The sequence below is a fragment of the Heloderma suspectum genome, chromosome 2 (assembly GCF_057233095.1).
Source record: "Heloderma suspectum isolate Gila_16-S chromosome 2, 16-S_ref, whole genome shotgun sequence".
NCBI classification, from domain to species: domain Eukaryota; kingdom Metazoa; phylum Chordata; class Lepidosauria; order Squamata; family Helodermatidae; genus Heloderma; species Heloderma suspectum.
Window position 1 is genome coordinate 93,090,914 of NC_139459.1, and position 25,167 is coordinate 93,116,080.

Consider the following 25,167-nt stretch of genomic DNA (forward strand, 5'->3'; position numbering starts at 1 on the left):
GTCTGGCCAAGCAATGCAGTTCTCATTTCTTACGATAGTTTTTAATGATAGTCCTGTCAGTGCTATTGGACAATGGTTTGGATCCAAACTTTGCCTTCTGTGAATAGAAGGACTATTTCTGTCCACAGAAGGCTTTTGATCCAATGGAGGTATCCTGCTGGTGGAAGGCTGGGTGACTGGCTGATAGCCCTGAGTTACGCCTCCCACACTGTTCTGGAGGATCCCCCAATTCTTCAGAGCACATTTCTGGAGGTTGAAAGGGGCTGTATGGAGAAAGGGGAATCAGCAACAGTTGTTTTACCCTTACTCCAGCAGAAGCAAAGTCTGGATCTAAGCCAGAGTTTCCATCCTTAATCCTGATCTTTCTCTCGAATTTTATGTTTATCATTTTTTCATCCCCTGTTGCTAGATTGGAGGATTTTCATTGAACAAATTAGTGAACTTTAATCTAAAAGAAGTTGAAAATGACATTGTGGTCTGGGAGCACAATCCTGCTGTTGATGATCCCAGTTCTTCAAAGGAAACTTCTCCTAAGAGGGGCAAGGTATTTTAACATATTAATTTTAAGAAGGGAGTATTTTTAAGATAAGTGTTTTTTTAAAATGTGTACTTTGCTGGGGTTTTCAACATCAGTTGTAATTCTCATCATATATACTTCAAAGAATCATGGAATTACCATCAATGGAATATAGGTGCAACTAGAAAAAGGTCTAATATTCTCATTGACTTCAATGGGACTAGATAGCTATTACAGTATACAATCCTGTGGACATGCATGCAGGGCTAGAGAACTGAACGATTAACATGACCTAGCAATAAAGAATGATTTATTGTACCTAAAAAAACCAGTAACATGCTATAAGTCTATTGCACTTACTTTATGTTGAAGGAAACCTTGAGTAAATTGCTCACAGTAAATTGCTGTGCTTTTTAATATTTTATATAACGGTTTTAAAAGCTCGGAGCAGAGTACATGCAAGCATAAAGAAGCCAGAATTAATCATGTTGTAGTTCAAAAAGAAAGACAGTGATTAACTGAAGTCACTCATGTCATCTTCCAAATTAATTTTGATTTATTCAATATTTCAAGAATGTAAGCTTAAACACCTCACATGTTTTTCTTTTTAAAATTATCTAGAATAAACAAGGAGCCATTGTGCTATTTTTTATATTGGCTTGAACATATTTGAGGTACACATGCTGTGTCCATTGAGGGTGGTGCTAGATGCTTTCAGAAGAGGTACCTCAAAGATTCTGATACATCCTGTCCAATAACAAGCTTGTGCTTTGATAATCTTCTCAGTTTGAAATCTTCAGTTCGAAATCATGTGCTTCAACTGTAAGAATATGCTTGATAGAAATCTACTGCCAGTGTTCCGGAGCTTCTGATCACATGAGCATTTTTCATCTTAGGTTGCAATCCTATACGCACCTAGGAATAAGTCCCACTGAACTCAGTAGGACTTCCTTCTGAGTAGATTTGTACAGGATTGCAGTGTTAGTTACAAAATGCCCAGCCCTTGTATGTAATAATACTGGGCTGAGTATAGTATCAGAGCTCCTTTTCATTACTTGAAACTGAATTTGAACCTTTAAAACCTTGTTAAAACTGACATTGCCATATTTTTCTGCTTTGGCGCATGGTTCAAGGCAAACGTGATGATTCAGCCTTTGCTTTAATTGGCAGGTTCCTTTAGTGTTTGATTCAGATCATCAGTATTCAATCCCAGTTGGACAGCTTTGGGTTGAACTGCTTCGTTTCTATGCCCTGGAGTTTAATTTGGCAGATTTGGTAATCAGCATACGCCTCAAAGAAAAAGTGTCCCGTGAATCAAAGGATTGGCCTAAAAAGCGGATTGCTGTGGAAGGTATTTTAAATTAGTTGATTTTAGGAGGCTCCAATTTATATTGACTGCTGGAGAAGTTTGTATCATTTTGGATGTAAAGCTTTTGCTCTTGGCTGTTGGTTGGGCATCTGCAAGAAAACCTAGGGGACTTGTAAGTTTCATCTGACTCCTGTGTATGTGGTCTCTGCCCAAGGAAATAGTGCTGACCTGCTGCCTCCAAGGCAGTATAAGAGACCTTGTGGGCTGATCTCTCAACCTTCCTCTTTCTCCCTCCTCTCTATTTGCTTTGCTTTTTGAGCAGAAGGCCAGAGAGGTTTCCACAAGGCTTTTGCTTTTCTGAGGGAAGGAGCAAGTCACATAAGACTGCCCCTTTTTCCTTTTGCCATTTTTCTTAGGTGGATACCATCACTGTAACTACAGCTGAGGAAATCCAGAGCCGGTTTCTTTTTGACAGTGGGGCTCAGTACGATAAAGTGTGAGAACTCTCACATGGAATAACTGCTAGGTTGAGGCTGCTTAGAATTAGTCCCCATGACTGCTGTCTCCATGTGGCAAGCCATATGTGTGTACCTGCTAGCCACATGAATTGGGTGCTTTTTTCCTGACATGTCTCACCCGAAGAAGCTGTTTAAAGAAGCTTAATGTGAAGTAACTCCTAGAGCAGCTTTTCCAACCTGGTGCCCTCCAGATGCTTCAGACTTTACCTCTCATCAGCCCCACTCAGCATGGCCAGTGGTCAGGAATGCTGAAAGTTGTAGCTCCAAACAACTGGAGGGCACCAAGTTGTGGAAGGCTGCCCTAGTCACTGGTGCAAGAGACTCATTTTTTGTCGAAATATTTCTGATAAATATTTATTCATTTTAGAACATGTTTCTACTTCCTGCCTTCCATCCCTATGGGATCCTCAGGGTGACTTACAGTTCATGTATAAAACCATAAAGTTCAGAGTAAAACAAATAATCACCCACCAGCAACCATAACCCCCCCACAACTGGGCAGTTGAAGTCAACAAGCATTTCCATAAAATGCTCGTTTGTCTAAAAATGTTTGAGCTGCTGCCAAAAGGCATCCAGTGAGGCAGTCAGCCAGACTTCCCCACAGCAGAGAGTTTGACAGTTGGTGAGTAAGGCCCTATACCACTTTTTTCATCCACCACATTTCACAGAGTGGAGGGATGTAGAGAAGGGCCTTCCCTGATGGCCACAGTGTGCAAGAAGGTTCAGATCCATTGTATCACACAATACAGGATGGCATCCACAAGTGAGTAATGTGAATTTTGTGGATAGTCTCATGAAAATCCTGGTGAGGGGAGACAATTAAGACACAGATCCCAAACAATCAAAAAGATAGTTGGTCTTTAAGGTGCCACAAGACACTTTGTTTAAAATACTATTAGTAGATCCTTGCCAATGCTAGATACTTAGGGCTGACCAGGACATTACATACAGCTGTGTGTGACATTACACCAACAGCCTTTTGTAAACTGGGAGAGCCACTTCCAAAGAGGCCATCAGAATTGGTGAAGCACAGGGAGGCATTTACTGTTTTACTACCAGAGACTTTTACTACCTACTGTTTTACTACCACTCCAAATCACTCTACCAAGAGATGTTTACCCCTATGGGAGGACCCTGCAAGTAGAAAAGGCACTAAGGGGGTAGCCTAGGGAAAGCACCCCCTTTTCCATTGCTTCTCAGATCCCTATGAAACCAGCTTTCCTGGTTTTGAAATGAGCAAGGAGTATTGTTGTATGCATCTGCATGAAATGTTTGGTTCTTCAAAATGACCTCAATTGCAGTGGTGTTCTAATAAGCAAACAAAGCCACGTTATACATTTTTAAAGCATTGCTGAGGCCCCGCTTTGCATTCTGTTCTTTTCTCAGAGAAACTTTATTGCAGATGGCATGTAACACAGCCTTTTTGGCTAAGAAAACTCACCCTTTGCAACTCCCTTTTGAGGCAGTTCAGAATGCCCCCCCCCCTCTACATCAGGGTTAGGTAATATGGTGCCTGTGAGCACCAGTGTGCCCCTAGACACCTTTCTTGGTGCCCAGCAGGTGCCCCACCCAGCCCTTAAATAAAAAAAAAACAGCAGCTGGGATTGCTGGGAAAAAAAATTCTGTTGGTGCTGAAAACTGTGGGTTCAAAGGAGATGTTCTGTGTGCTGGGGCTGAGACCCCAACTCTGCCTTGTACTTGGTCTTTTATACAGGTTACATGTTCTTTGTGACTGGCCATGTTGCCCATGTGAGCCATTTTGTGATGGGACCCAGGACAGTCTCTCAAATTGCCAAATATGCCCACAGCCCAAAAAGGTTGCCTACCCCCGCTCTATATAGTTAAAGGCCTTTTTGTTTTCTCAGACAGATTCTGCTTTTTGCTAAATGCAGTGATTGGTGTGACTCCTCTATGGTTTTTATAGTCATCTGTTTATGGGGCTTTAATTGTGTTTTTATTCATGCCTTTCATAGGCAAATTGAAGATACCTTGTGTTGCCGAGGCAAATAAATAATGTGTTAGATAATTTATGCGATAGTATTCAAACCTGTTGTAACACCTTCAGTGGCATGCCCCATAAAGTTGACCTTGTTTGACTTTCATTTCACTCAGATCCTTATTCTGTGAAGAGGAATGTGGCAAGAACGCTTAATAGTCAACTGGTATACGAGTATATTCTTCACTGCTTACGGGCAACTTACAAGTATTTTGCCTTGCCCCATAAGAAGAGTACAAAAAACAACCAGCAGAGATCTCTAGAGTCCTCAGGACCCATGGAGCCTGAGAAGAATGCTTTGAAACATGGCATCCCTGATATGCAAAATGCACAGAATGAAGAAGAAAAGACGGTAATGGGCAGCTGCATAACTTCTACCAAGAAAAGTTCATATTTTCCTCAGGAACATGTGTTTGATCTTTCTCAGGTATTTGGTGCTGAAAGCTTTGTGGAAGAACAGTTGGCAGATGATATAGAGCACTTAGGGATTTCTCATGAAGACTCAGACTGCATAATTGAAGAATTTATTTCTGGTGACAATGAGGAATTTAAACCAAGCTGTGAAGAGACTGAGAGTGGAAATGAAGAGGAAGAGGAGGAAGGACATGAACCTGTTGGAAAATGGCAGGAACGTTTGGGTATTAATCAAGGATTGGATGAAGACAGTGAAAGTGGAGATCTTGCTGTTCCAACTAGTGAGCATGATGCTGAAACTGACAGCATTTCTGATTTGGAAAATTTTCAAAACACGGTAGCTGCTCTTGATGAATTTGGTTTAGAATGCAGTGGTGTGCTTGATGATAAGGTTGACATCGATGAAGAGAGCACAGAAGGCACTGATGAACTGGATGATTCCCTGATTAAGTTGGAACCACCAACTCAGGAACAAGTATTTGAAATGGATAACTCTGAGGAGGAAGAGGAGGAGGAGGAAGAAGAACACAGTATCATAAACCAGAGACAACACAGTAATGTTATCAATACTGAAGATGAGCTGGACAACACATATACTGGATCTGGTGTTGAGGAGGCGCTGTCTGAAGAGGAAGAATTGTTTATATCTGTTAAATATGAAGACGCTGATCTCAGAAAGAATGAAGATGAACTTCCAAGGATAGCTATGAACAAAGAAGATAGTGCTGAAAAAGGAATGTTTTCAGAAAGCAGCATACCCTTAGACCAGTATAGCAAATCTGAATTCTTCTATGAGTTTAATAAATCTGCTTTCACAAAAGGCAAGGTAATAACATCTAAATATTTAAAAAATTATTTGTAGTGCTTGCTTATCTGTGGAGGTGGGATCATAATCTACATTAGAGGCTGTGAGTTTGGCCCCACTAGTGACAATTCAGATTGGTGAATCTAGATTTAAAGAATGTGATTTAAACTGTTCTCCCCCATAGCACTTTCATAGCACCTTATTCCTTCCTCTCCCAATTTGTATCCATTATCTGGCTAACTGCTTGTAAGCTTCCACCACACGTCAAAATCTTCACTGGTTTGAGCGAGAAGCATGGCAAGCTTCACATTTAAGCATCTTGAGCATGAGGTTGGTTATGATTAAATGTCTATAAAGATGCAATCCAATGCATGTTTAGACAGAAAAAAGTTGGGAGGTAGGACCTTTTCCTATCTGAACATGCATAGGATTGCACCCTAACACTGGGGTAACTTTACAGGATAATACGTTGTTGGTGATGTACGTGGTCCCCAACCTTCTTAGCAGTTGCAAAGTGTAGCTCCCATTGGAATTGGAAATAATAAATAATCTCATCCCTATGTTTACCCTATACTTTGAAGCATGATCTTTTGTTTGTTTGTTTTCATGGTGTGAAGCAGAGATGGCCAGCTAGCGGGCCAAATCTTGATCTGACAGTCCTATCAAATTTTAATAGGTCTAGTCAGAAAATAATTAACCTTATACCTTTGTGTGTACTTTCTACCTGTGAAATCATCACTACTTGGCGATGCCAATTTTATTATGAATTCTCACCATCCATGAGGAGGTCAGATTATTCTGTCCTTTGTACTAGGATTAGGAGAACAGGGTGGCCCCCAATTCCTGACATAAATTCATCATCACCCCATGTATACCCAAGGCTGGGTGATGGTTGCTGTCTGCCACCAGGTCTCTCTTTCACTTCAGTGTTTCGGAAGCGAGAAAGTAATTGAGCTCAAAGAAGAGAACCACCTAATATGTCTTGCTTTCTTGCTTTTTCTTGATACAGTCTCCTACAGTTGTATGCAGCTTGTGTAAGCGAGAAGGTCACCTAAAGAGAGACTGTCCAGAAGACTTCAAAAAAATTGAGCTAGAGCCTTTGCCGCCATTAAACCCCAAATTTTCCAGTACTTTAGATCAAGTGTGCATCCAGTGTTACAGTAAGTTGGCAGAACATTTTAATTCAATTATTGTACCAAAAAAACTCCAATATTAAGGAAGAGTTCTTTGTATTTCCCCAAATGGGGCTGATTTTCTCCTGCAACCATCTTCCCCCAAGCTGGAATTTAGGTGTGTGTTTGCAGGTCACAGGAGAAAGTGGCTGTAGGGAAGTGTTAATTTCCCTGTCCTGCCAGCCATTTCTCTGCTGCAAATCATACTCTTCCCCACTGAATTGCAACTGTTTGGCAGTCTAAATTTTCAAACCCAGATCTGCTACTGAGGTCACACACAAGTACGTGTTGGTAAAAACCTGTTGCTTTTTAATACATTCAGAGAGATTTGTATATTGTTACTTGTGGTGATTGTATACAGGGATAATTATGTTTGACACTGGTTCTTTACTTCAGGTTACCAGCTATTGGGTATTGCATCGTAGATCTTGTATTCATCGTCTGTAACACCCCAAAGTGTCCAGCAGTTTTCTAGATCTACCAAAACTATCAGATAATTAAGGTGTGGTGCAATACCATTTAAAAATATTGGAAGAAATCTCTGTTTTGTGCACCGCTCACTTGCTGTCATGATTCTGTTTTTAAATGAATACATATTGTCTTTTCAACAGAGGATTTTGCTCCAAACATTATAGAGGATCAAGCTCGTGAATACATACGGCAGAACCTTGAAAGTTTCATCCGACAGGAATTTCCAGGTGTTTCTTGTGATTTAAAAAATCTGCCTTTATATTTAATCTCAGAGTTTTAAAGTGGTTTTTATGATGTCATTAGTTCACTATGCTAAACTATGTCCAGTACCGACAGAGTCAGTTGTTATTGGGTTATTTGAAGGTTGTTTCCCATTCCAACAAGCCATGCCTCCCAGGCTCGGACAACATGACAAGCCATGCCCAGCTGTATGAGCAGGTATGGCACCTGGCATGCGCTGTGGCTTCAACAAGCCACCACGGCTTGTTTAACCCATGGTGATCATGCAAACCAGGACAATGTGTTACTTAGCAGAAAATGTAAGTGCGTGCTTTTATATTTCTTACAACTATATTTATTCCTTTTACTTTTTAGTGGCCTAATTTTACAGTATTTATCACTAATAAATGCTAAATATTGCATGTAAATATGTCACTGAAATAAATCCTCCTTTACAGGCACTAAATTAAACTTATTTGGCTCTTCAAAGAATGGATTTGGCTTCAAGCAAAGTGATCTCGATATTTGTATGACAATTGATGGCCTGGAAACTGCTGAGGTAGTCTTTTCAATATGGACAACTTGAGAAACACAAATATATGTGCTACCTGTCTTTCTGCTTTTATGTTTCCTGAGCTACTGATGTTCCACATGTGTGTGCAGATATGCCTGCTTAATCATAATTATCTTCTGCAAGAAAGAGAGAGAAAGACTGATAAATGAGCAGATTCACCCTTTGCATTCAGATAGATTTTAAAAGTCTGTGTTTTTTTTATGTCAAAGTACGTATTCAATAATGACTTGCACTTGCAATAATCACTAGTCTTTGTACCAATGTAAAAACCAATGAACCATCCCCTAAAACAGGCCTGGGGAACCTGGTGCCCTCCAGAAATTTTGGACTCCAACTCCTGTCAGCCCCAGCTAGCATGGTTAGTGGTCAGGGATGATGGCAGTTGTCGTTCAGCACCACTGGCGGGTCACAGGATCCCCAGCTCTAGAATGTTAGAGGAGTACTGTCATCTTAATCATAGGGACTTAGAAAAAATGATTACATAAGCTATCATTGGCAACCGCTTCAGCTGTGTCAAGTGGGAGGAAGAATAAACATAGTCATAGCAATTTGCACTTGGAAACAGAAGATGCAGTATGTAAACCTGCTATAGTTGGAGTACAGTAGGCTGCTGCATGAGAGGAAAAAATACCAGCATTCAGTTCAGCTGTTTACAGGGGAGGGCACTCTTGAGGCCTTTCCCCAATAGTAGAGTGGCAGTACCTTGGCCTTCATATCTCTTGCAGGAACAGAAGTGCATATTTGCTTTCTCCCCTGACCCCCTATTCCTAATCTTAACAGGTAACTGGCACTATCAGCAATTTCAGTTGGAAGCCCCTTGCTTCATTTCATTTGGGCATCTAGACAAGTAGCTAGACACAGGGCTGTGAGATGCTTCCATTCTTCAGCACTAATTGCTCTGTGAGAATATGAATTCCACATGCTTGCGGTTTTCTGAATTGGAGATGGTAAAACAATAAACAGCCCAATACTAAGGCATAAGTTAAAGTATGTTTCAAACATACCTTCAACAGTTTTGGAATCTATGAGTATGGTAAACCATATGGATTGATCTGTTACACAGTGAAATTGATCACCAAGTATTTCCAGTAGCAATAATTAAATGTGACATTGGCGGAGGTGGGGGGAATCCAAATTTTCTTGTCAGTACACCAGAATTCTTTTTTCTGTCACAGGGACTTGATTGTATAAGAATCATTGAAGAACTTTCAAGAGTGCTCAAGAAACATTCAGGTAACCATTGCTGAAAATACGATTTTTTTAAAATGACATGAATATGAATTACATGAGATTGTTCATAAACTTCTAATTCTGCAAACATTAAAATGCTGTGTTGGCTCATGAGTGGAGTTAAATGTTGTAGGATCAGGCATTAGGAACACTTTAGGTACATACTTTTTTTCTGATGTGTCTGAAAACTACAAATAAATTTAGTTTGCTTTTTTAAGCCACTTATTTCACTCTGCATATCATTTATGTTGTCGGGGAATTCTGAAATTTGGTATTAACTTAAAATTATATCTGGGTCTGGTCCCTTTCCAGATTCAGCATGCATTCATTTGGGTTTGGGCCCAGAATCCTAACAATCTGATTTGGAGTAGGGAAACTTTCAAACTCTCTTGGTTGTAGCTGTGATATACATATGGCTCTATGTCCTTCATAACTGCATTATTCAGCCATCCACCTTCAGTCACTTTCCCATAGCAATACATCCCTAATACCTATTATCAGGCCAAAATACGCCAGACAGCTCAGTGCTCTGTGCTACTGGCCCCCAATTAAAAAAAAACAAAGTTTTTAGAGAGTATCAACAATTATGGAAATTTCTTCTTGCAATGACATAAAATGGCAGTGATCGGATAAACATAATAGAAAATGTTGCCTTGCTTTTCATACAAATTCATTAGCATAACTTTTGTAGGCATAGAATGGTAATGGGAGGTATGAGATTTAGGAGGAGGAGAATAATACCAGGTCTAATTATAGCCTGACAGCTAGCACCTGATGGACTTTTCTGAAGTGATAAACAAATACATATTTTTGACATATTTTTGTGTAATCTTAAGAGCTGGGATAGTCTTGTTTTTATTGATCTGTACGCCTGTTGATCTGTAAGCCTTTCTAGCTGACAAGCGGGATATAAATGAAATTAGTAAAGTAGGTTCAATGATAGATTTCTAGAAGAATTTGATCCACTAAACTAGTAATTAATAAGACTTTTTTCCTTCAGGAAAAAAAACACTTGTGTAGTGAAAAGGTTTTGGGGGCACATTTGTGAAACATTCATCCACACAGTGCGCTGGCACCAACACTTCTCATTAGTTGAGAGTATGCCCTAGATTGCACTGAACAGTCCCCTGTAGTTGTGAATTGCAGAAAAAGATCTGTAGTGATGAACAAGCTGTCTTCCTGCTGTTACTGATCTTCATATTGAGGCATCCTGACCACCTTCCAAGGGTTCCTCAGAACACAATCTGAAAATGGTTGCACTAAAATGAGGGGCGTGGAGTTCAGTGAGACTTATTCCCAAGTAAGTGGGCATAGGGTTGTAACCTAAACTTCACTGTGCACTTAAAGATGCTGCCTTTGAGTTCAATTGGTGTAAATCAGTATTTTTGTATTTTCATAGGTCTAAGGAATATCTTGCCTATAACAACTGCTAAAGTGCCAATTGTCAAGTTCTTTCACGTCCGAAGCGGTCTTGAAGTAGACATCAGTTTGTATAATACGTTGGTAAGAGCATCTTCCAGGCTGAAATGCAAGAGCTTTCAAATAGTCATGGCGGGGGGTATCTTACAAATGGGGCTGATTTCTGTCTTAGGCAGGGAAAATAATTTTTCAAATTACATTTAAATTCTCCTTGTGTTCATGGTGAACAGAAACAGGGTAGCGAAGCACCATGTGAGCAACCAGTCAATGGAGTTTGAGAAGTCAAAGCGTAAAGACTTTAGTGCCTTGTCTCACTGTGGGCTGTAGAAATGACTAAATATTAAAATACATCTGTCAAAAATGCATACCATTTCAAGAGTATTTCTTTTGAAATTATGTATTTTAGTGCCTGCTATTTTAAAAATAGGTGGTTTTTTTACTTGGTATTTAAAAATGAAAGGAGTGGTGGTGTATATGCTGTTTCCACACTCACAATTCTAACTTGAGTGGATCTGAAACTTGCTAGATCAGAGGTGCAGAACCTCAGGCCTGCGGGCCAAATCCAGCCTTCCAGAGATCTCAATGTAGCCCTCTGGGATTTCGCAGAAGGCCACGCCCCTTTCCCTCAGGAGCTTCAAGCTAAAATACGCTGATATTTTTGTTTTTTGGCCCCACCTTTTGCCTTCACTCCTGCCCACCACTCATATATGGCCCGAGAGCTTCTTCAAAATGGAATTTGGCCCTCAGGCTGAAAGAAGTTCTGCACCTCGTGCTAGATGAAGATATTTCCAAGCATTTTCTAAGCCAGAAGCCTGCTTCCACCACCCCACCCTTGTGCATTAGTCTCTGTCACATTCAGTTGTCTTATTTCTTTACAGGCCCTGCATAACACAAGACTCTTGTCTTGTTATGCAGCCATTGATGCCAGAGTAAAATATCTCTGTTATACAATGAAAGTCTTTACAAAGGTAAGTCAGCATCCCAAGTTCTATGAGAGAAAATGCAACACTAGTCGAGTTCTGCACCTAATTTTCCCCTGTCTTTTCAGATGTGTGACATTGGTGATGCATCTAGAGGAAGCCTGTCCTCCTATGCGTATACTCTTATGGTACTCTATTTCCTTCAGCAGAGAAGCCCACCTGTCATTCCTGTTCTTCAAGAGGTATACAGTACATATTTAATTTTTGGTACACTTGTATACTCAAAATAACTCAAAAGCACCAGGTTTTAAACTCTATCCCGAGAGTCTAATGTTTCTTTCCTTAGATCTACAAAGAGCCAAAGAAACCTGAAATTCTAGTTGATGGCTGGAATGTCTATTTCTTTGACAGAACAGATGAACTGGTGAGAGTCTGCCTAATATGAAAAGTAATCTTGCATATCATCCTAAAGTTTATACTCCTAACCTTTACTAGAATAATAGGATCATAGTTACCTGGAGAAGTGGGTGTGTGGGGAGAATGGATTAAACTTTGTTATCAGTCTTCTACAACTCCATACTGCATGTATTCTTCAATTGTAATGAAGTGTTTTATGCCTCAATTTACCTTGCGATGTTTCAGACCACCCTATATTTTTTATAGACTGTAGTGTATTGTGATGGTGTTAGGGTCATTTTTACCCCAGTTGCATGGAATCTGAAACTTAAAGTACAAAGCCCCTTCTGCTGAAGGAGAATATTTCATAAAGGTTTTATTCTTGTCTTTGCAGCTGGTGTCATGCTCAGTGTATCCCCTGTGTTTTATTTTGATTCTTATACCAGATTAGTAAAAGTACACTTTTTATTTGGCCAACAGTTAAAAATGAAATACCACTTTTCCTAATGGATAAACTTAAGATAGCACACTTAACAAAAATTATGTTCCCTTTTAAAGTTTTGCACAGGACCTGAAAAAGGGAACTGTTGAATACATTGTTAGGTCCAGCTACATTGAAATATTTAAATAGTTATGAATAATGTCTGAAGTATTGACCATCAAAGAAAATGTTTTCATTTTTAGCTAGCAGTTTGGCCAGACTTTGGTAAAAATAAGGAATCCATCGGTGAGCTATGGCTAGGACTTCTGCGTTTTTATACTGAAGAATTCGATTTTAAAGAGCATGTTATCTGCATCCGAAGAAAAAATTTGCTTACAACATTCAAGAAGCAATGGACTTCAAAATACATAGTTATTGAAGGTATTACTCTAAATCATGGGAGTTTATTGATAATTTAACAAATACTTTTTTACTGCAAGAGCCAAGTTTAATTAAATACTTCACTGGTTATGTTGGTTCAGTAGTTGCAGTTAAAGGTATGGCACAATACAGGCAATAAAAACATAAACTTGGCTCTAAATTTGCATTATAACAACATGATCCTAAAAGGACATGTTGCAAATTACTATTAAGAATAGGCACAACCACTGCTGTGCAACCACATTATCATGAGCTGTGATATTGTGTGATTATCACAAGCTGACCATGGACCAGCAACTGTTTGCTGGGGAAACTATCCATTTCTGCCACTAAATAGAGGAGGGAGACCTAGCACCCTCACCAGATGGCATCAGGAGGAGATAGCAGAAGCTCCAGGAATGCTCCTTTAACACTTTGCAGGTGTGTGGCTGCTGAGTGGATAGCAGTGCCTGGCATGGGCACAGATAATATCACTGATGAGCATTGCTGTCCACTTAGTAGCTGTGTGCCTGCACAATACTTCTCCTGATGCCCTTTGGTAGGGGTGCCCTCTTCTTCAGTGGATCTTCACTGTAGAAGCTGGTAGTCGACAAGTGACCTGCCACACACACTGCCATTGCATTGAAGAAATGGGTATGGGATGTAGAGCAGAAATAAGAGTATTAGACCAATAATTGTACACGATGTATAGATTGAGATGTTTTTATCAAGTTGGGCAACTTATGGCCCTCCAGGTGTTTTGGTCTACAGCTCCCACCATCCCTCACCATTGGCTATGCTGTCTAGGGCTGCTGGGAATTGTAGCCCAAAACATCTAGAGGACCACAAGTTGCCCACCCCTGTTTTATAGTGTATACCCACTGGAATCTGAACCTGCTCACATCCTCTCCTTCTTCACACATAGTTAACTATGGAATTCACTACCACAGGATGTGGCGATGGCCACCAATTTGGATCGCTTTAAAAGGGAGTTAGACAAATTCCTGGAGGAACAGGTTATCAATGTCTACTAGTCTTGATGGCTGTGTGCTACCTCCAGTACCAGAGGCAGTGAACCTATGTACACCAGTTGTTGCGGAACATGGGTGGGAGGGTGCTGTTACGCTCATACCTTGCTTGTGGGTCCCTGGCCGACAGCTGGTTGGCCACTGTGTGAACAGAATGCTGGACTGGATGGACCCTTGGTCTGATCTAGCATGGCTCTTCTTAGGTTCTTATGTTCTTATGTCTCATGGGGCTCTTTCCTAAAATCACATTGCTATGCGAACACTTTATTTATTTTATTTGTTGCATTTCTGTACTGTCTCATAGCCGAAGCTCTCTGGGCAATTTACAGAAGGTTACTTGACATTGGCCCTCAGTAGGACAGCCCTGCATCATTCCACCTTCCTTGTTTATCTTGTTGCCTTGATTTTCATTTCCTCTAGTTGTCCCATGTATAGACAGACATAGCCTTTGAGTCTTCCTGCTTGCCTGCCAGGTAGCTGATGGTGATAGCACCCCAGTAACTCCTGCTATCTGGCCTGGCAGCTTTATCTACATCTCCCCTATCTCTCCATCCCTAATGAACTAGTCAGTACAGGTTCTCACACAGCCTTTCCTGATGGTTCTTACTCTGCCTTCCCCCTCTCACTAATGGCTGTTGTACTGTAATTATCCTTCCCCCCTCCCCCTGCCCCATCTGATTTGCAGTGAATTTTGGTGCAATAAAATGTTTGACTGAGTTTTGCAATTCACTAGACTGGTCCTTTCTCTCATTGAAAGTTTTTCATCTTCAAAAACTTTTGTATCTGTCTTCAGTGTTTTCCCTTTTCTCTGTGTGTGTCTGAGGAAGGGGAAGAAATCTGTTCTTGAATATCGATTTAACATTAGAAATTTAACCAGCATTCCTGTTGTTTTTTAATTTATGTCAGTTGATTTGTCCATAAGGTTGGTGGGGGCTGCGGGTGTTAATGGATTCTAGCTAAAGTCTATAACACTCTTCTTGCAGATCCTTTTGATCTGAATCATAATCTTGGAGCTGGATTATCAAGAAAAAGTAAGACTCCTTTTCATAATTATGTTGTACAAAAATATACTTGTATCTAAGTGTGTGTGTGTCCACTTAGACAGTTAATTGTTTTTGTTTATTCTAGTGACAAACTTTATAATGAAGGCTTTTATAAATGGCAGAAGGGTATTTGGCACCCCAATAAGAGGATTTCCTAAAGAATATCCTTCAAAAATGGTGAGTGTGTTAGGAATATGACAGTATGCTGGCTGTGGCTGATTGGAGATGCAGGCTTCATCTGGAGGGCCACATGTTCCCCACCCAATTTAAAATATTGTGTATTGTCAGAATATTTTGAAGGGACCTATGGAAAAGTCCCCTGTACTAAATATTATAGCCTGTATACAAATTATTCTTGAGGTGAACACAGAGGAAACATAGTTTTGCAAGACTACTAAAAGCTTTTACCTAAAATGACATTACACACCTCTGCTGAATCCATGTGATGGAGAATGAAGCTCTGACATAATGCTGCACCTATTGAATTTAGTAGCTGACATCACCTGTTTATAGTACAGGGTGTACATCTCTTGTTGTGCTCCTCATCCAGTATTCTCATGTATTCATCCTAACTACACCAGCACCATCTCTTCCCCGCAGAACAAATGTAAGCCATTTGGACATGAAAATAATGGCAATAAGGGAAAATCGAGCAGATATAGCCTTTAATCCAGCCTGCGCTGCAGCCCAGCCTGGTTGAGCACACTCTGGGGGCCCCTCCCTCTCCCAAAGCCATGGCACAAAGGGGTATCCCAGCTTATATCCAGTCTCTGATCAGAGATAGGTGATAAGATGGGGATTGCCTTATAGCATTTCCCACACTGCTTGTGCCCCAGTTGGCACTGGAAGAAGGAGCCCAATTCAGTCGTAGCTGGCAGGAGGCAGCTCTCACAAGGCCTGGCCAAGTCCCTTCCCCACCACGTGCATTCTGTGAATGAGCAGCCTGACTTGGTTGGGGCTTGTGGAAGCTGACTCCTGCAAGCCCCAGCCAAGGCTCTTTCTCCATGGAGAGAGAGGCACAGAACCGTGGTGCTCTCTGCACGGAGAAAAATACATTTTTTAAGGTGGGTGGGGCAGATGATATCAGGGGAGGGGAGGAGCTTTGGGGCGAGGATCTACCTCTTGACATCATCCAGCCCACTGGCTTGTTCTGGTGTGGAGTGTAATTCAGCTCCCAGACCAAAAGTGGTTGCCCTCCCCTGCCTTAATGTCTGTGGGGAAGCACATCCCCAACGCCTTCCATCGCAGTTCTGTACAGATAAGCATTGCAGTGTGGTTGTTTTAATGAAGGAAGAGTGGACTGGATTCAGAGTTGTAATTCGGTAGTTTTCTTAGATGTTTCTCTAGAGTCCTTACTGAAATTTAAATAGAGCTAAACAAGGAATTGCCAGAGCCATAGACAGTTAGTAGTGTTTACTTACTCTGCATTAGGCGGAAATAATTGAGCTCTTTTAAGGAGTCAGATGCTAACTTCTATAAATACCTTTTTTGCTAGGAATATTTTTTTGACCCAGAAGTGCTGACAGAAGGAGAACTGGCCCCAAATGATAGATGTTGCAGAATTTGCGGTAAAATTGGACATTTCATGAAAGACTGTCCCATGCGGAGGAAGTAAGTACTTTTTTCCTGTCAAAGGACAATCTGTTTCTTGCAGCATGAATGTTTTAACTGGCCAAGCGCAGACATAATGTTCCCTATTTCTGAAATGTCATTAGCAAATCAGGAACATTACAACTGCGCTGAGGCACTGTGTTGCTGTAGTAATTCTAAAGTATTTATAGCACCTTGAATGTGAGCCTTCGTATTTTGGAAATGCTATTCTGTTTTGTATCGATGAAAATATTATTAAATCAATTTTATATATGAGATATTAGTCATAGCTAATATTAGTCATATATATTCATAAATATATTTAACTAATAAAGTTCAGGAGCTGCCACCAAAGATCCCTTTTATGTATAATTGAATCATGTTTCCACCAGCAAGGGATTACTTTAAATTGATCTGCAAATCATAAAATCTGGAGGGATGAAGACTCAAATGGGGCAGAAACAATACATTAAAACTGAGAAAGTTAGAAATCCAACTGCGAATGCATCAAGACTAAAATATCCTTTGCCAGTTGATTCAAGACATCCAGCATAAAGAGAGAGTGTGATGTTTAGTACATTTTAAAATAATCTTGGTTCAGTCCTCTTTTTTTCATACTTAAGTCATTGTAACAGAAAGTTGACTGTAATTTGTGATTTCTTAGACTGAGAAGACGGCATGATAGTGAAGATCCTAAAAACCAAAGATATACGGAAAACAAAGAAAAAAGTAAAGAGGAAAAAGAGACCCCAGTTAAAATTACAGAACGAGAAGTTTTGCTAAAGGATGGGAAACTGCAGATATGTACACCTAACAAAAACAAGTTGGGCAGGGGAACAGTGGAAACTGGAAAAGAGAAGACTCCCAAGCAGCCAGTAGAAAAATGGAAGCGACAGGAAGACAGAGATTTAAGAGAAAAGCGTTGTTTTATTTGTGGAAGGGAAGGACATATTAAAAAAGAATGCCCACAGCACAAAGGAGCTGCAGGTATGAAACCTAGGAACAGTCAATCACTGATAGTGCGCATATTACTAAAAATATGTTCAGCAAGTTTAACTTGCAGACTTTGGTCTTGCATACTGTTTTTCTAAATCTATGGGGTTGAATCCAGAGTTGCATAGAGTGAAACTCTGTGAAGTGGATGCCCCACAGGCAGAAGTGGGGCGGGAGCCAGGGAGCGCAATTCTTGCTTATTTTCCTCCTCCCCCTGAAAATCTGCTCTGGATGGTTGGGAGACCTCCAGCATGCACGGTGGTGCTGGGAGCTGCAGGGGAAAGGGGAGATCCGTGAAAAACATTTCCTTCACATGCAGCAGCATCCAGTTAGCAGAGCAGGAGCCTCTTCTGGATCCAGCTGGCTTCAGCCAATGGAAGAAGCCCTTCCATTCATGGAACAGCATGTCTGGATCCAACTTGTGACTCTGAAATGCTTTTCAGTAGAGAAAGTAAATGTTTTGCTTAATTCATCGGAGTGTCTCTCCTGATACTTTTTTCACCCTATTCTCTTGTGCTGTTTTCCTGTTGACCCCCCCGGTCCCCCGAGCTTCATTTACTCTAACTGGGATACTTGTATCCTTTCCTCATGGGGGTATGGTGGGGAGCAGCTTGGAGGTAGGGTTTTTAGTGGGGAAATGTTCTAAGGGAAAGGATTAAGAAGTCCCTCCCCCTACACACCACTCTTGCCACTTTAAATTTCAACTGCATGGTTTAAAATTAAAAAATCTCTAAAAAGAATCCAAACTCCCCAAGGGGGGGAACCTTTTGAAACTTAGCCTTCATAATGCCTTTTACTGTTCCAGCTCATAGGTAAGAAGTTACATTTTAAATCCCCCAATGCCTTCTATTTGCTGAATTGTTGCCTGGCTCTGTGGAACTTAAAAAGTTGAGGTGGAAATGCAGGCATTTCTTTTGCAGCCAAATTGTCACTTAATCTTAATTTTTCTAGGTGTGTTGAAATCAGAAAGTCCATGTGGATCCCCTTTATCCAGTGCTTTTAAACACTCTGGTCGATTAAATCAGGTAAATAGCACATTTTGATGTTAATTTTTTTTTAAAAAAAATACCTTTTCTCTTCTAAATGTGTGTGACACCATGTTAGATAATTATACCAACTAGAGCAGGGGCTTCTAACTGCTGTAGTTCGAGGGGCCAGATGATCCTCCCACCCAGCCCTCCGCAGGCTGAATGATGTCAGAGCATGGTCACACCCTCTGATGTCATATGGTCCCTTGCTGAAGCACCAGGAGGAGCCCTGATTTCGTTGCACATGTGCTTTCCCTGACTGGGGAACACCCACTCATGGCGAAGCCACCCTGGCTGAGGCAACAGGTGGAATATCCACCCAGTGCCTCAGCTGGGATGATTTCATCTGTCCTGCGCCTTCCCACATCAAGGAGGAAGCAGGGTAGGCAAAGCTGAGCTGGCTCAGTCCCCTTCTGTCATCCACTAGAGGAGCGAAGGGGACTGCACTGGCTCGGGTTTGCTCTGCCTGGGCTTTCCCGAGCCAGGGAAAGCCTAGGAGGAGCTAAGCCTAGCTCGTCATGCCTGGCTTCAGTGCACACAGGCTTTTCCTGACTGGGGAAAGCCTGCACACACTGAAGCCTCCCTAGCTGAAGTAGCTTCTTCACCTGCCCCATGTCTTCCCTCATTCGGGAGGAGGTAGGGTAGGCGAAGCCAAGGGACTTGGCCAGCAGCTTGAAGATTCTTCCGCGTGCCAGCCAAGTCAGGTGCCTCCTCTGCATGCTGCTCACCTTATCCAATGGTGGTTGTGTGTGACAGATCACCCAGGCGGCATGCAGAAGAGTAGTTCCTCCATGCACAGGCTGAGTCACATGCCTTTGCACACTATTCTAACGGGCCAGTGAGAAGTGCACGAACGGGAAACCCTGATGCTATCTGCAATTGGAGATAATGCTGGGGATTCCTGTCCTGGAATCTGACCTGCAGAGGGGAAGAGGAGCATGGGAGAGAAACCTCTGCATGCTGCATAGGGACCTCTGCTGGGATGAATTTAGCCAGAGGGCCAGAGATTCAACACTCCTGAAATACAGCGTTCAGTAAGATATTTCAAGTGCTATGCTGCTGCTATTACATCATATATTAGCTAACTTTAAATGTTCACTCATGCCCTGTTTTTAAGGGACTGCTTCTACAGGAAGAAAAAAAGAAACAGAAAGGAAAAATTTTCTTGAGTCCCCAATCAGGTTTGTGAATTAGTCTTCTTCCAATATAAAACCTAAAAAAATGGATGCACGTATTTATAAAACAGACAAAAATAGACAACCCCTACACAAGTGCACACATATCTGGGTTGGCCAGGTTTTTTATCTTTGATAGGTGGCTAAAAGTTAGTGATTCCCCCCCCCCCCAATTCCCCAGCAACCCCCTGGAACACAATCCACCCCATTCAGAAAGGATCCCTCAGAAGCTTTTGTTGAAGTACGGAAGCTGTAGGAACTTCCCTCCGTAAGTGATTCTTGGGTTCCAACCCAGTAGTTCTCAACCAAGAAGCAAGTGCTTCCTTTAATACACACATGTACATACCAGGCATTATCTCAGAAGTGATGAAACTAAGGTGTGTGACTGGTCCCAGTTAGTAATCTAGCAGTTCCATTCTCTACTATCTGCAGTTTCTGGGTCATCTTCGGGGGCAACCTGATGTAAACTATTACAGTAGTCTTAAGTGGGAGACTACCAGGGTATGGATAACTATGTCAATGCTACCCTTATCCAGGAGAGCACACTTGATTCTAAACGGCTGAATGACACTTTGTGCTACTGAATGTATGTGCACCTTTAATGACAAAGCTGGATCTAAGAGCAACTCCCCAACTTCAAACTTGATCCTTCAAGGAGTGTGCAACCCCATCCAAAACAGGATGAACACCATCTACTCAGACAGATTAATTATCCACCTACAGAAGCTCCCACTATGTCAGGATTGAGCTTCAGTTTGTTACTCCTCATCCAGACTGCTATGAATTCCAAACACTGGCTCAACACATCCACTGTCTATCTTGACACCGATGTCAGAGCAGGAGAGCTGGATTGATTACTTTTCACTCCAGATCCTCAGATGACCTTACCCCAGTAGCATGATGTAGATGCTGAAAATATGGGGGATAAGATAGAACCCTGTGGGACTCCACAGCAGATATAGAAATTTCGTAGCGCCATCTTCTGGAAATGACCCTGTAGATAGGACAGAACCATAATAATAACATGTCCCCAACTCCTGACCCACAAAGCCTATCCAGAAGAATATCAGTGTCGCTGAAAGGTCTAGCAGAACCAGCATTGTGCTTCCCGTCTTTCTCATGGCATAAGCCATCAGGGCAATCTAGGTCGTTTGTATGCCAAAACTGCTTTAAGCCAGTTGAGATGAGTCCACATAATCAGTCTTACCCAGGGGTCCATGCCCCACTCCCTCAAGCACCTTGCCCAAGACGGAGATATTTTCAGCCAAATGACCTTCTTCATAGTCTCTGTGCATCACACGTATGAGCTCTGCACCTGCGTGGAACCTCGTTCAGGAAACTTCTATAGCTGAGGAAAACATTTTTGGCAGAAACCCTCCCCCACCATCCACTGTGCACATCCCATTGGATTCCTGCCCATTTCCTCACTTCTCTTTTGACCACCTTTCTGAAGGATGCTTCGTCGGGAACTTCATCTTGCTAGAGTCTGTGTTAGTGCTGAGGTAGTTTAAGTAGCTTTCTTCTTTTCTCTTCTGAAAAAAAGTAGTTAGTTTAGTTAGTGTTTTTGTAGATGTTATTCTTTGCGTGATCTTGGATTGCCAAGAGGTGCGTATGGATGTTAGGGCCCCCTTTCGTAAATGCACTCACTGCGGCAGCAAACTACCCCCATTGACGGACATTCTCTGTGTTTGCTTTGCCTAGGGGGAAGCTTATGTGGTGAAGACCTGCCGTCACTGTATGAATTTCACAAAGCAGACTAAGCGCCATTGTTCAGACCACTTAAAAGCTTTGTTGTGGAAAAAGGCACTGGAAGCTGTGGATGCTACTTCAAAGACTGACAAATCTCAACCTACGGCTATGTCGGGGAAGTCACAGACATCCTCATCTCCACTCTCTAAGTCCCTGGCTCTAACCACAGGCCAGATGGACCCGTCTATGCCTGGCCATTCTCTTGCCATTTCTACAGCAAAAAAGCTTTCAGAGAAGGCTAGAACACCCAAGGCTTCAACTGAAATCAAGAAAAAGGAGCCTAAGGTACACGAGACACAAGTCTCAGCAGAGATTATTGTTCAACCGACTCAAATCCCACCACACCCACCATTACTGGATTCCCCCATTCCGAAAGCTTCGTTGATATCGATGGTGATACCAAGGCCTTTATTGGTATTGCTATAGGAATGGTTGCCATTGGCATTGACCTCTGAAGGGGAAATAAGGGATTTGTTGCCCCCGACTGCACCTCACGGCTCTCTCCACGGCCAGTTCTCCGTGTTATTGTTGGGTACCAGAGGCAACATTATGACGGCCACCACAGGAGGATTTGTTTCTTCCTCCTCCATTCCCTCCTCGATCTTCCATAAGGAATCGGTCCCCCTCAGGAAATAGGGCATCATCCGTTCCTGCGAAACTTACGTCTCCAGGTCCTCTCCAAAAGGAAAAGGCTAGTACAGCAACATACGAGGAAGCGACATCTCCACGATCAGCAAACGACTATCAATCTGATTCTTTTTCAATTACAGCAGCTCCTCCCTTGATCTCTTTGCCAGATAATGCGGTGGGTATACAGGAAGGTACATCTCCTTCGGAAGATCTCTTTCATTTTCTGAACAAATTCTCTGGATGGCACGGTCATTGGGGATTGAGCCCCAACAATCTACCGAGAGATTACAAGCCCTAGTTTTTGATGTTGTTTATACCAAATTGTCAGCACTGGTTTCTATTTCCTTTTTGCCTATTCTGTTGCAGAAGGCTCCTTCTTCAATGGCTCCCACATCGAAGAGGTTGGAGTCTTTATATAAGGTGCAGGAGAAGGACGCGGCTTTTTTGTTTACTCATCCTCGTCCTAATTCAATTTCTGTGGAGTCTTCACAAAGTAAGTCCCAGAAGGTTCATGCTTCTCTGGCTGATAAGGAGGGAAGGCATTTGGATCTGTTGGGCAGGCGAATCTATTCTTCTGTGGCTTCTAAGCCCCAACTTAGGGTAGCCATTTACCAAGCCATGATGTCACAATACCAACTTTTTTTATGGGAAAAGGTTGGGTCCCTCTGTGACTACCTTCCAGAAGAACAGCGAGAACTGGCAAGAATTTTTTTAAGCGGAAGCGCTAAAATTGTCACGTCAACAAATGAATACTACAAGCAGTCAAGCCGATTGTGTTGCTAAAGCGATGGTTGGGGCCATAGCCCATAGAAGACATGCCTGGCTTAGGTCAGCGGGGTTAACTCCAGAAGCACGATTCCTGATAGAGGCCCTCCAATTTGATGGGGAAAGCTTCTTTAACACTAAAACTGATGAGGCTATGGATGCCATACAGAAGGCAAAAAATACAGCAAAGATGGACATATCACAACAGAGTCAGTATACTCCGTATTGACATAGAAAATGGTATCGACAGCAACCTTTTTATCAACAGCATCAATATCAGGATCGACCTGTTCGGTTTCAGATCCAGACACAGAGATGACAACAGCAAATCACCCCTCTCACCCTAAAGGGGACACTTCTAAGCAGAGACTTTGACTTGGACCTACATTTGACTCCTTACAGTCCCATGCTTCTGATGTTTGGTTCAATCCTCTCCTGCTTCCTACCTGCTTGATTGATGATAACCTCAGATGCATGGGTTCTCAACATTGTCCGGTTCAGATACCAGATAGAGTTCGAAGTCCTCCCTCCTCTCAGTATTGTGAAGGACACCACACCATCAAAAGTCCTGCAAGAGGAGACAGAAACTCTTCTTGGGAAGGGTGCTATTCGAAGTGTTGTTCCATTCAGGACAAGAGATGGGTTTTTCTCCTGCTACTTCACAGTACGGAAGAGAGATGGGGGACTTCGACCTATTCTGGATCTTCGAAATCTCAATCTATTCATCCACACCACAAAGCTTTGAATGACTGCGTTAGCCACAATACTGCCTCTCTTCTGACTCAAAGTGTCTGGTTCGCGGTGGTGGATCTCAGAGATGTATACTTCCATATTGCTATATGGGAAAATTACCAGAAATACCTCCATTTCATTATTGGGATGGAGATGTTCCAGTTCACAGTGCTTCCTTTTGGGTTGGCAACAGCTTCGAGGATTTTTACCAAATGTGTGGCTGTAGTCTGTGCTTATCTCTGCACCCTAGGGATAGAGCTATATCCTTACCTAGACCATCGGCTAGTAGTGGCATCATCCAAGAAACTTCTTTTTCAGGCTGCCTTGGTGATCAGAAATCTTCTGGATTCCCTGGGCCTCCTACTCAAGGAAGACAAGTCACGCCTCGACCCCACTCAGAATCCTGTTTATTGGGGCAGTTTTGGACTCTGTGTCAGCAAGAGCTTATCTTCCTCCTGACAGGTTGTATAGTCTTGTAGGTCTAGCCAAGAGGCTTTTTCAAGATTGTTTGACAACGGCATTCAATATTCCAAGGCTCCTTGGTTTGATGGCATCAGCAGTGTATGTGGTCGCTTATGCAAGGCTTCTGATGAGATGGCTACAGGTCTGCTTTCTAAGGTCATTCGATCCAACCTTACAATGCCTGTCAGGTCAGTCTGACAAACCCAAGAATGGTGGTGGACAGTTTGGTGTGGTGGATGGATCTGCTCAATCTGATTCAAGGCATGCCTTTTTCGCCACCGATACCAACACACATTTTGGTGATCAATGCTTCTAGCTTGGGATGGGGCACTCATTGTGGCCCTCTACAGACTCGTGGAGTTTGGCTCCATACCAAAAGATGTTTACACATCAATGCCTTAGAGTTCCTGGCTATAAAGAAGGCATTTCCATCGTTTGAGACACAACTCGTGCACAGGCATGTCCAAGTGCCAACAGACCATACGGCAATCCTCTGTCACCTGAACAAAGCAAGGTGGCACCCAGTCAAGCACATAGGTGAAAATGACAGTAGACTTGTTAGATTGGGCTCTCGTGAGGAATAATACCCTCATGGCTCTCCATATACCAGGCAAGGACAATTTCCTTGTAGACTCTCTAAGCCAAATTCCTCAAGTATCTCACAACTGGCATTTGGCAATATCATCCCACAGGATCATCTTTCGCAAATGGGGCACACCAGTCATAGACCAGTTTGTGACTAATCAAAATGCTGTTTGTCGCAGATACTGCTCCAGAGGAGGATTGGGAAAAGACTCACTCGGGGACGGACACCTTTCAACTTCACTGGTTGGGGAGCCTGCTTTACTTATTCCCACCATTTCCTCTGTTACCGAGAGTTTTGCAAAAGATCAGGAGGGGCTGGATGAACTGCATTCTGATAGTGCCATGGTGGCCCAGGCAATGGTTTGCCTCACTGATCAAACAGTCAAGAGGCCATTACTTCAGATTCCCGTTGATACCATCATTATTGACAATGGACAATGGCCACATCCATCACCCCAACCTGCACGCACTCAAATTCACAGCGTGGAGACTTCATCCACTGCAGCTCCTTTTTCAGGGAAGGTGCAGGAGGAAACCAAGTACAAGACTTTATAAGAACAAATGGGAGGCATTCTCTAAATTAGTG

General features: G+C 42.2%; 1 protein-coding gene across 7 annotated transcripts in view; it reads left to right on the forward strand.

Annotated features, from left to right (window-relative positions):
- Positions 1 to 25,167, forward strand: part of TUT7 (terminal uridylyl transferase 7) — a 52,188-nt gene that overhangs the window by 23,949 nt on the left and 3,072 nt on the right. For 2 of the 7 annotated variants that reach the window (XR_014787746.1, XM_084834155.1), the window contains exons 11-28: positions 410 to 544; positions 1,688 to 1,868; positions 4,457 to 5,580; positions 6,569 to 6,719; positions 7,343 to 7,429; positions 7,880 to 7,980; positions 9,171 to 9,228; positions 10,625 to 10,728; positions 11,523 to 11,612; positions 11,693 to 11,806; positions 11,911 to 11,988; positions 12,645 to 12,822; positions 14,813 to 14,860; positions 14,958 to 15,049; positions 16,368 to 16,483; positions 17,127 to 17,449; positions 18,407 to 18,480; positions 19,601 to 19,664. Coding sequence is in view for 6 of the 7 variants with exons in the window: in XM_084834155.1 (XP_084690281.1) it covers positions 410 to 544; positions 1,688 to 1,868; positions 4,457 to 5,580; positions 6,569 to 6,719; positions 7,343 to 7,429; positions 7,880 to 7,980; positions 9,171 to 9,228; positions 10,625 to 10,728; positions 11,523 to 11,612; positions 11,693 to 11,806; positions 11,911 to 11,988; positions 12,645 to 12,822; positions 14,813 to 14,860; positions 14,958 to 15,049; positions 16,368 to 16,483; positions 17,127 to 17,449; positions 18,407 to 18,480; positions 19,601 to 19,664 (3,118 nt within the window). In the remaining variant the exon portion in view is untranslated. Of the gene's footprint in view, positions 1 to 409; positions 545 to 1,687; positions 1,869 to 4,456; positions 5,581 to 6,568; positions 6,720 to 7,342; positions 7,430 to 7,879; positions 7,981 to 9,170; positions 9,229 to 10,624; positions 10,729 to 11,522; positions 11,613 to 11,692; positions 11,807 to 11,910; positions 11,989 to 12,644; positions 12,823 to 14,812; positions 14,861 to 14,957; positions 15,050 to 16,367; positions 16,484 to 17,126; positions 17,450 to 18,406; positions 18,481 to 19,600; positions 19,665 to 21,359; positions 21,915 to 25,167 lie in introns of those variants that run through there. The other 5 variants (XM_084834154.1, XM_084834152.1, XM_084834156.1 and 2 more) reach the window with 4 other exon arrangements.